Below are 11,971 nucleotides of genomic sequence, written 5' to 3'. Positions count from 1 at the left end.
AAGGTGCTGACGTGCTGGTCAGTTGAGAAAAAAGAAAATTCCGTGCCAGTGTCCGGATCAAGACGGCAAGAGGCCAACCCGCGCAATTAGCATAAGTGTACTTCATTAAAAGTAGCACAGGCGCCTGTTGAGAGTGCATTTCAAGGTGCTGATGTAGTGGTGTGAGTGCTTCCTGTCCAGTTACACAAACGCCTGATGTTGACATTTGTGGGCCGAAAAGTTATTGGTGTGTCTAGTAGACACAGGCCAGTGAAGGAAAAGCGATACCTATTATACAAATGTAGGGCTAGAGTGGAGCGGTCAGTTGTGACCGGGCAGGGGTTAAAGTTACCATCCTTGCCGTGCGGACCATTTTGCCAATCCTCCTGACCCCTCACGTGTGTTCGTCTTCTGTCCAGGTGGCTGTCCAGGCTGACTACTAACCAGTGAGCCAGCGACCAGAAAGTCTGGGCGGTCAGCAGCCCTACGACTGAGGAGCCAGTCAAACACCAGGCCGACATCTCCAAGAAACCACAGGCAGACCGGCACGAACAATCAAGAAACTAGAGGTTTTTTTTCTTTCCGGAACATGGAAGATCAAGTTCTAAGTGGAAGCATTGTGAATCAATAGCGACTGGTAAGTTTATGACCACATCAATTGCAGCCAGATACTCGAACAACCAAAGAACCAAGGAGCGTCGTTCTTCTGCTGCTAAACTGTTCGTGAACAATACAATTCTTCGTGAAAGCATCTTGAAAAAAGCGCCCTAATTTAGGATTGCAACAACCACACAGCAGACACCCAAACAAATCATAAACTGTTTGTTTCTTCGCCGGACAACTGCTCGCTAAGAATGTCATGATTCGACATGAAAGTATCCTGAACAAAAGAAAAGGGCTTCCCGCGGTTTCAACTAAAGGAATACATCAAACTAGCCAACAACGTCGACGATGAAAGGAGATAGGTTGGCATAGGTCGACCAATCAGTAGTCCTGACTACATAGATAGAAAAAGCAATATCAAATCTTGAGAACGAGCCACGCGCGGTCCTAAACCATGACCATACCTGGTTCACGTATAATTCTTGCCATTCTGCTAGTTGAACTTGCTAGAACTTTGCCCTCAGTTCCACCAAATGATGACAACGGGAACAACAGTGTGGCAGTCAGTGGCGCAAACATTAGCGGCACCACAACCAGCACTCTCACTGGGAAGCCCGGCGAAGCCACAACTCTTTCCAACACCATCATAAACTCCACGTCTGCCAGTGGTAACAACACCGTTACCAAAAGCAACGCGACAACTATTAACAGAACTACGAACAGTACGAGCGACAACACAACGAGCGTTAAGATCACAACAGAAATGACGAACAACAGCACACCGATCATTACAAACAACACCACCAACGTGACCAACGCTTCCACCACCTCCAGCAAGGGCTGCCCAGACATGTGTCACTGTCCGGACTACGAGAGACTGGCCGATGCTTTGGTGCCAGAGATTCGCAGGCTTGTGGGCAGCGCGTCTGACCAGTTCAACGACGACATCATCAAGGTCTTCGTTCTCCAGCAACTGGTCAGTCAGGGCGAGAACCCAAAGTCCATCCTCTTCAACATGCTCAGCCAGTATGTTCAGTCCAGTAACGTCAACACCCTCTGGACGGCGGTCTTGCTGAAAAATGCCATGGACGGTGTCACCTACTGCCAGTTACCTGCCAACGTCACCTTCGTTCTGGACGCTGAAACCGAAGCGAGATTGTTCCCGCAGGTCGGCTACAAAAATTCTTTCCTTGAAAGCCTGAATAGGGCACGTGGTTCCAACGATACCTCTAGTTTCCGTCCTCAGAAGGGCGAGCTGGGACCCACTCAGCTCTACAACATATCGTTCGAGTGCAAAGAAGGGGCGCGGGTGGTGATCTCAAGAGACTCCCGCCTGCACCGATACGGGCGGTGGAGCGACAACTGCCAGGTGAGCACAGAGGGCGTGCTGGTGATGGACAGGAACATGTCTCTCATCAGACTCACCAAGATTGGAGGGACGACAGCCTGGCTTTACAACCTCACGGTGTCAGACAACCCTGGCGTCAACGACGGCGTGCTCTTATGGAACTCCTCGTCAAGCGACGCTCTTGTGAGAAACATGACTAGTGATGGGAGCCCGACCCTCAACACGTACACCATTTTCCCGCGCATCCGTGACGTGCAGCTCTGGAACACGACTTTGAGCGTGCAGGCCCTAAGTGACGTGTTAGGCTTGTTCCAGAAAGCCACATCTCTGGAAATGAAGCACAACAGTCTGGCGAACTTCAACTGCAGCCAGCTGCTGCCCACTCCAGCCTCCTGGACCAACTTCACGCTGTCCAACACGGGCCTCAAATCCGTGCCCGTCTGCCTACTGAGGCCCTCCCTCATCTCCTTGAAGTTGCCTGGCAACGCCATCTCGGACCTCACGCCCCTCCAGTACCCGCGATTAGTGCCGGCGCCAAGGATGGACTTCCTGGACCTCAGCGACAACGACATCCACGATGTGGGCGTCCTGACGGACATGAACGTTGTCTTCCTCATCTTGGCCGGCAACAAGATCTCCACCCTCAACAAGCTGTCCTTCGTGCGCCTGCCCCAGCTCAGCTGGCTGGACCTCAGCCGCAACCGTCTTCGGCATCTGGAGCCGGGCTCCTTCAAGTCGCTTATCTGGCTGATGCAGCTTCATCTCCAGCACAACCACCTCCAGCGCTTCGACAGCTCCCTGCGACCCTTGAGGACATACCTCAGCGTAGTACAGTGCAAGATCTTCCTGAACAACAACAGCTTCTCGCACCCGCCGTTCCGCGAGGACGGCTACGACCCGGGGGTAGGCTTTTCCGTGTACGCCGATGGTAACCCTTACGCGTGTGACTGCGACATGGAGCAGTACGTGGGGAGCACAGTCAATGTCGGTCTGTCGGGAAGCTACGAGGACAGAGATGGAATGAGGTGTCAGTATCCCGCGCCTCTGCATGGGCGTCCTCTCGACACAGTGGCTTTCAACAGTACCTGTCCCATAGTGATGGACTGCCCGCAAGGTTGCACGTGCACTTTCTTACGTTACAATCAGGACGCCACAACTCCTCGAAACGACAGCGTTACTAATGCGTCCAGTGACGACCGTGCTTCAGCTTGGTCACGCTTCAATACCGTCACTGTGGACTGCTCCAGCGTCAAAGATCTTCAGCAGCCGAAAAGCTTACCCGATAAATATCCTCTTCATGTCAAGTTTCAAGGAACCTGGGACGTGAATGCAACGTCCTCGTCTGTACAAGACGCAAAATATCTCCAGAGAATCGTCAGCTTCAACCTGTCTAGGAGGGGTTTAACTCGTGCGCCCGAGTTTCTGTGCGAAGCACTGCCACAGGCACAATTCTTGGACCTTTCCTTCAACAAACTGACACGTCTACCGGACTGCTTTCACAACCGCGCCAATACCTTGCCGACTCTGGAGCTGCGATTGGCTGGTAACCCGTGGTCATGTGACTGTGACGCCGTGTCTATGCGCTCCTGGTTGGCTGAAATGACCAGAGGAGGCGGAAATAAGGACGGGGTGACAGTGAGTGGCGCGGGCGGAGTGAGAGTGAGTGACGTTGAGGAGGTATGGTGCAGCGCCAGCACCCAGGCAGGGAAGAGGGTAGCGCAGTGGGACAGCTCGGTGTGCGAACCAGCAGATTATCTCCCCTGGGTGGTGTCGCTCAGCGTGGTGCTGGGACTGGCTGTGGTGCTTGGACCGCTGCTGTACGCCTACCGCCTGAAAGCCATGGTGGCCATCCACACGCATCTGCACGTGCGACCTTTCACACACGTGCACCGCTTCAAAGAGGAGGACTACGACCACGAGGCCCTTGTGGTGCACGGAGCTTCCGACGCGTGTGTGCAGTGGGTGGTCAACAGTTTCCTCCCGCGCACCCACCCCACCCACCACCGACTGTGCATGCCGGACCGAGATTTCGTGCCGGGGGCTTCCATCGCGGAGTCGTACGCGACAGCCGTGGCTCGCAGCAAAGCCACTCTCTGCCTATTGAGCCCGGACACGGCCAAAGATGAATGGTGGCTGTACGCCTTCCAGCTGGCACGAGCTCAGCACGCGCGCTGCCCCCACGCCAAGCTCCTGCTGGTCTGGCTGGAGAATGTGGAAGAGCAGAAGCTCCCGGAGGAGGTGCGGACCTTTCTCAAGACCAACACCTACCTCAGCGTGGAGGATGGTTGGTTCTGGAAGAAGCTGTTTTTCTACCTGCCGGACCCGCCTAAGGTTGTGTGTGTGTGTGTGTGTGTGTGTGTGTGTGTGTGTGTGTGTGTGTGTGTGTGTGTGTGTTTAACATTGATAATTTGTTTAAAAAAAAATCTTTGCGATTTGCAGAGGGGGTGGTTGTGAAGGGAGGAATCGGGCGAAGAAGAAAGAGAAGAAGAGACCAACAAAAAATGTGAAGAAGTATATCCTATTGATAGCTTCAGAGTGATGCTTGGCTTTTGAATGAAATAGGAAGTAAATCGAGTAGACAGTTCAGTCTATAATCGCTTATTAATTGACACGGACATTTAATGGAGTAAGATCTGTTGGGTCTACGATCGTGCAAAAGTGATAAAACTTTGTTTGAAAAAAAGGAAGCAGTCTCTTGTTCGAAAAGCTACTTATGCTTTTAGCTTGTGATCATTATTATATACATCCTCGATCGTTTCGGTTGTCAAATAATAGTTCAAGGAGGGCAAACGTTCCAATTTTTTCCCTTCTGGAAATCATTCAAACAGCCAGCCAACCAACCATTCGGCAGAAGAACATCATTTAACCGTGTATTTATATCAGTAATAGACTTTCGCAAGTGCACATGATTTGAACCTGGAATAAACAGACATACATGCGGTGCCTTATTACACACATACAAAATCAGATAGCCTGCCAACGTTCCAATATTCAGAATAAAAAAAAACAAGAATGGTAGGTAATTAGAACGTGTATTATTTACGAAACAAAACGTTACATTTACTAGTACGTCGGCCCAAAGGTCTTACAGAAAAACACTTATAAAACAGATAAAAGGAACTTATCTCAAGATCGTGCGGCTCGCTTGCAAAATGCCAGCGAGGTAATCATCGAGGTTTGTCTGTCTGTCCATAGATACTCGTATTATTATTTAATTTATATTTATGGTCTGTCTACTTCAAAGACCTTTGGGTCGACGTACAAGTAAATGTAACGTTTTGTCTTTTCAATAATAAGCGTTTCAATTACTTAACATTCTTGTTTTTTGGTGCCTCATTACATAAAAACTGCTATAATTTACACTAACTCAGTAACTCTAAACAACGAAGTGACTGTGGTAAGATGAACAAAGTTAAAAAACAAAGGATTACTGTACTCAGTGTAACTGTCATTGAAATTCAGCCACAAAAGCGCGCGAAATCGAAAGACCGAGACAAATCTCTCGAAGCTGTAAATGACGTCATTGCCAATTTCGAGCATTACTGACGGGGGGGCGGGGCGGACTTAAACGTCATTTTTGTTTCAACGTCACATGGTGACGCAGGACGGATGTCTACCGAAAACGATACAAGGACAAAATGTGTAAAGGCGGCGGTCCCGCCGATTTTTGTTCATTTTTGGACATTGAAACATAAGATCAGACCGAATTATCGTTGGACAATGTTTTGAACGACAGCTCAAGGTATGTTTTCAAGGACTGAACCGTGCGTTTACTTCAGAATTTTATGCGATGTGTAGTTTGGCAGCGAAAAGCTTTTGAGTTTGTTCTTGTTGAGTCGTTCTGTCACTTGTCAGTCTGTGGCTTCCTCGTTCTTATGAGGTCCAACCTCTTTCTTTTTTTCGTCTGCGTGCGCCTTTTCATTCTGCATATGCACACATGCACTCTGGCAATGCATGGTTTTGCGTGTGAATTTGAGATAGAAAGGGAAGAGGAAGGCGTGCGGATGGGTTTAGAGTTTGGCAGTTTAATATCTTCTCATCTGGATTGGTTTTACACATGCGGCTATATAGGCTAGTATATAGGTAGGACTTTAGCCGGGCTTCTGTCAAAATAAACTCCATGCTGAATGCTTCCCCGCCAATTTCAAGAGGTACAATTATCTAGAAGGAGAAAGGCATGTCAAGGTCTTGCAAATAAAGCAGATAGGCCCCCCCCCCCTATGCCGTGATGGAATTCGATAGGCTTTACCCCAAAAATCGATCTATGTGAAAAGGTACCGAGTGGTTACGTCCCTTGAAAGAGAATAGAAAGATTTGGCGATAAAGCACATTTCCAAGTCAAAATGCCAATGTTCATCACGCATTAGGCTCCAATAGTGGAATACGGGGTCCAAAGTTCGATTAGCAGTATGTTAAAGGGGAAGGGGATAGTCAGAATGGAGTTTATGTAAGATAAAGAAGGCTGGCTGACGTCCTATACCTTGTAGCCGCATGTTGGTTTTACCGGTAAAGAAGAACCAATAAACATATTTCTTCTATCATACAGTATAGCTTCAGTGTGCGCGAAAGTTACAACGAATGCCCGCTTCATGTGCAGCAAATGTTATCCTGTGCAAGAGAGAGAGAGAGAGAGAGAGAGAGAGAGAGAGAGAGAGAGAGAGAGAGAGAGAGAGAGAGAGAGAGAGAGAGAGCGTAAACGAATGCCATAATGTGCAGCATAGACCTATATTATAGGTCCCCGTGTGCAGCAAATGTTATCCTGTGCAAAAGAGAGATAGAGAGAGTACATTATTTCCTTGAGCTTTTCTGTTTGTTTTTTGAGATTACCTTCTGTACTGTGTACACTGAAAGGTCATGTAAACCGGCGCAGATTTGTACAGGCTATTGCATACGATAAGAGCATCATTTCGCTTTGACACACACCAAGCATTAACAGCCAGACTGCTTTCTGCACATAACGGGATTTTAATTTTGTGTGTGGTGTCAGTTGTTGTTGAATCAATTTCGCAGATTGGCATTGATGTCATATAATTACATGTATTGCGCAGAAGTTAGCACTCAGTCTACACAGAATGCAGCCAGGGCATACATATGTCCATGTGGAGGAATGCTTGTGTCCCATGTGATGTCATTGTCTTGACGAATCTATGGTGATTACGTGGGTAACTTGCTTTAACTGGCAACAAAACGTTCAATATACAGAAGAAGAACAACAACAACACACGAGCAATGTGTGCGAGTGTGGTGTATTCATTTATGCATTGTCAATTTGGGTAAACACTGACAGGGAATGCTTTGTGTACACATATTTGCTGGAAGCGAACAGGTTTATCAGTCTTCCTGATTTGAACTGTGTGGTCACATACTTTCTGTTTCTGTTATCTGGTTAGCATCTCCAATACAAGTCATAAATTTCAGTTTCACGCATGCTTGTAAATATGCCATGCTGACGTGTTCTTCCTTTGTGTGTCTTTGAACAGACTCTAGCCTGAATGGGTGAGTCAACGCGCAGCCAGCGTCCCGTCGTCTCTGTAGGGCCTACAATTCTCCTCCTCTTCCTCCTCCTTCTTCCGACCCCCATCCTCACATTTGACCTCGGCAGCTTCCTGTCGGCCCTGACCGGGGGAGGCAGCGGCCAGTCCAGGCAATGCCCGTCCCAGTGCAACTGCACCACGCCCAGGGCGGAGGAACTCATGCAGGGCTACGTCAGCAAGTACCTGCCCTTCATGGGTGTGCACATGCAGCCGGAACTGGAGTCCGAAGCCCGCAAGGTCATCACGATCATGACAGCCTGGTACGGCAGCATGGCTGACATCCGCTGCCACCTGGGCCCGGGGGAGCGCGCCAACATCACTGACCTCCTCCAGGGCTCCAGCTTGTCCTTTAAGTCCTTGAAGGTCACATGCGACCCTGGCGCCTCCGTTGTGTGGGACGTGTCGGCGGTCAACGCCTTCATCAACGTGCTGGACATGCAGGGCTGCGGCCTGGAGAAGGCGGACAACAACACACAGATGCTGGCGGTGCCCCTCAACCTGTGGGTGCTGAACCTGGAAGCAGTGTTGCCAGTGGACGTGGCGAGCTTGGACCTGAGCACAGCCTACCAGCTTCTAGCCCTGTCAGTCATGCACTCCAACCTGACCAGAGTCCCGCAGCACTGGAACAACTCGGTCACGCCGCGCCTCTTGTACATGGGCTTTGCCCACAACAGGCTGAAGAGGTTTTTCTGTGAGGTGGCCGCCTCGCAGCTGACTTCCCTAAGCCTCGATCACAACGACCTCACCTGGCTGCCTCCCTGCCTTCTCGGGGGATCAAGGTACGCGAGTCACGTGTCCCTGCGTCACAATGGCCTGCACAGCCTCAAACAGCTGTTCGCCAACAAGACGAAGAACGCCACCCTTCATGCTCCACCATCCATCTACCACCTGGATGTTTCACACAACCAGATCAGCAGCCTTGGCGCTCTAAAGAACATTCATCCGCTGTTCGGACTGGATGCTTGTCACAACTATATCGCCAGCATGACAAATGACACTTTCTCGCTTGTCCCTCTGCTGCGCTGGCTGGACATGAGTCACAACATGCTGGAGGAGATACCAGACGGGTCGTTCAGCTCTCTGGTCATGCTGACACATCTCAACCTCAGCCACAACAAACTGGCTTCATTTGACTTTGACCAAAGCCCACTGAGCACGAAGCTGGTGACGATAGACGTGCGACACAACCGCCTGATCTACCCGCCCTACGCCGACACGGGCTACGTGGCTCCCCCCCAGTCCCACATCGAAGCAGCCGCCAACCCCTTCACTTGTGACTGCAACATAGACGTCTTCTTGCAGTTCTTGGGCGCGGCGAAAAAAAGTAGGCAGAGCTGGTTCAGTCTGGGCTACTGGGACAAAAGCGACAGCGGCGTCGTTCTACCCTATATGGACACCAACGAGCTGAAGTGCAGCCAGCCCCTGGACCTGAAAGGCGCGTACCTGTCCTTCCTGTCCTTCGAGAAGGCCTGCCCCGTGCTCCACGGCTGCCCCGCGGGCTGCAGGTGCAAGTTGATCAAGGAAGGCGAGAGGCATTTGTCTGTGAACTGTTCGGAGGTAGAAAGCATCACCGAGCTTCCCGCCAGCGTTCCCATGCTGCCAGACACCCCCATCGTGCTGTACTTCAACCAGTCGGGTCTCAAGCGCCTGGAGCACAGGCCCTACCTACGCCAGGTGAAGGAGCTGCACGCGGGCAACAGCAAGGTCAGCGTGGTGACGTCGGGTGCAATAGAGGCCCTGCAAAACGTCAGCGTGCTGGAGCTGCACAACAACCAGCTGCGCTCTCTGCCCTCGCTGACCAAGAACCTCAGCCTGCCCGCAGCCACCAACGTCACCCTGGGCGGCAACCCCTGGACTTGCGGCTGCCACGACCTGTGGATGCCCGAGTGGCTGCACCAGCACTCCACCATTCTCTTCAGCCCTGATGAGGTGCGCTGCCGCTGGACTGGCAAGGCCGTCGCCAAGCTGTCCTCCGAGGACCTAAACTGCGGCGTCTTCAACTACCTGCCACTGGTGATCGCGTTGTCCATGCTGATGGGGCTGGCTTTGGTGGTTGGCTCCTTTCTGGTCAGGTACCGCCTGGAGGTGCTGGTCTTCCTCTACACGCGCTTCAGGGTGCGCCCCTTCGACCTGTACAAGTACGACCAGGCCCGCACCTACCTCTTCGATGTCTTTGTGTCCTTCAGCCAGCACGACTACCGCTGGGTGGTGGAAAAACTGGTGGACCAGCTGGAGAACCGGGTCTGGCCTTACCGCCTCTGCATCCACCTGCGCGACTTCCCCGTGGGCGCCCCCATCGCCGACTCCGTGGCCTGGGCGGTGGAGAACTCGCGTTGCACTATGCTGGTACTGACCCGCGACTTCCTGGCCAGCGAGTGGTGCCGCCACGAGTTCCGCGCCGCCCACAGCCGCCTGCTGAAGGACCCGCAAGCCAAGCTGCTGATCGTGGTGCATGGCCCACTGGACGCCCGCATCCTGGATCGCGAAATGATGGCCTACCTGCGCACTCACACCTACCTCCGCACAGAGGACAAGTGGTTCTGGTCCAAGCTGGAGTACGCCCTCCCTCAGCCCCAGGAGGGCGTGGAAATGATCGGAGAAGTTGCTGGGGTTGGCCAGCTCGAGGCCCCTCCTCAAGAGATCGACATGGACACCTACCTGCCCGCCGCCATGGCTGCCGGTGACGTCACCACCAAGCTGAACGGAGAGGCAATTCCTACTGCTCCCGTTACTGTAGCTGCTGTGACTGTGTGACGTTGTGGATGCTTTATGTGTGTGTGCGCGTGTGTGTGTATGTGTGACTGAGCCGTGTATATGGTATGCGTGTGTATTTAAAGATGGGCTTGTGCGTGCTTGCTTTGTTAGAGTGAGTGTGTGTGTGTGTTTGTGTGTGTGCGTGCATGCGTGTGTGTGTGTGTGTGTGTGCGTGTAAGTGTGTGTGTGTTTTGTAAGTTGTGAATGAATGATAGTCTCGTCCTTCAAGTATGCATGTTTGTGTAACCGACTACAACAATTCCTGTCTTAGTTGCCATCTCGTTTTCACTGCGCTGTTTCTACGTTGCCTCGTGTTAACAACCCGTCAGGGGAGTCCCAGCAGAAAGGCAAGCAAACAACATGGAACATAGAGTGAACTCAAAGAATGGTGCACATCTGTTTGAACTTCACTGACAACCAAAGTTTGAACATGACAGCGAGAACGTCTTTGGTTTAAACAAGACTTTATTCTATTCTTATCGTGACATAAACAATATATGGCATTTAGGATTTCTCACTCGAGCATCATGTAGTGCTTATTATAAGCAATCCTAGTGAAATCATAACAGTGATGGCGGACTGAATTGAAATACTCGGACAAACAGAAAGGCAAGATACAAAAACAAACAAAAAACAGGTGGGGTGGTAATACATGTACAGGTGATACACACACAAAAATTACAACAAAAAGAATAAGGAAAAAGAAGTTAAGTAGACTTGGAGCGCCAATATTTGGGGAGAGTGAATCTGATTACAGTATACTTAGTGCACAGAGGTCGCACACACAAGGTTAATGTGTCTTGTGATCAGGGAATATGTCACTAAATTGCACAAAAATCAAAACAGACGAAATACATGAGAGTAGGAATGAAGAACAAGTGGTACCATCTTTTAGATCAAAACACTAGGGACGCAGATTCAAGATATTTGAGCAAAAAGGCTGAAGATGAACCCGTAGTGCAGTTGACAGTGGGGTTACTAATGACCACAAAAAAAGAAAAAAAAGGGATGAATAAAATGACGGGAGTAGGAGAAGAAAAAAAGTAATCTGAAGGCAAATCAGATCAGTGACAGACCACTATAAACACTTACAGAATATAATAATGTACCATGGGATTTTGACCTGCTTTAGAAGCATGCGACGTCTTTTTACTTTTTTAGGACTCGGCAATGCCATCTTATTTTATGCTATTATCTTTAGAAACAAAATTTTATGAGCTTGCGTGTGAATGTGATGCACTTTTTGGTGCTTCTTTCTTAAAATTTGTTTAAACCTTGACAAATGCTCATTTTACTGCACACGCACATTTGTTTTTATTTAGACAGAAATCGTTACAAGTTGGTTTTGCAAAGTCTTCTCAGCCATACCTGTTAACATCTTTTATGCAGATTTATTAAACTCAATCTTTACTTTTCAATTTGCTGCTGATCTTATTATTTGACCGATTTGCACATGTGTGAAGTCCCAGTGGTGAGGTTGTGTCTGCAGGCAAGTGAAAGAAAACGTGTCTACAGGCACATGTGTACGCATTCGCGCGTATGTATGTGTGTCTGTGGGTGTATGTGTGTGCATGTGTAATTGTTGTTTGACCTGTCAAATCTGCAAAGTTCATTTATCAGGCACAAATAGAAGTGCTTGTTCTTTTATTTCAGACCCTCAATGATATCAACTGTGGTTCATATAAAACGTAAACAAGGGTTACAGAGTACATCAAATAGATTCTGTTTGGTTTATTAAAAAGTGTTTTCTATG

At 49.8% G+C, this 11,971-nt stretch overlaps 1 protein-coding gene across 4 annotated transcripts in view; it reads left to right on the top strand.

Annotated features, from left to right (window-relative positions):
• The window catches only part of LOC138980124 (protein toll-like), a 14,450-nt gene extending 2,814 nt beyond the window's left edge, over positions 1–11,636 (top strand). Inside the window, exons 2-3 of one of the 4 annotated variants that reach the window (XM_070352939.1) lie at positions 399–4,261; positions 7,411–7,574. In XM_070352939.1, coding sequence (XP_070209040.1) covers positions 1,037–4,261; positions 7,411–7,422 — 3,237 coding nt within the window. In that variant the 5' untranslated portion in view covers positions 399–1,036 and the 3' untranslated portion in view covers positions 7,423–7,574. Of the gene's footprint in view, positions 1–398; positions 4,262–5,512; positions 5,673–7,410 lie in introns of those variants that run through there. The other 3 variants (XM_070352958.1, XM_070352948.1, XM_070352967.1) reach the window with 3 other exon arrangements.
• Positions 11,637–11,971: the final 335 nt, after the last annotated feature.

The sequence above is a fragment of the Littorina saxatilis genome, linkage group LG1, assembly GCF_037325665.1.
Source record: "Littorina saxatilis isolate snail1 linkage group LG1, US_GU_Lsax_2.0, whole genome shotgun sequence".
Taxonomy (NCBI): Eukaryota; Metazoa; Mollusca; class Gastropoda; order Littorinimorpha; family Littorinidae; genus Littorina; species Littorina saxatilis.
This window is presented reverse-complemented; position numbering and strand designations above follow the sequence as displayed.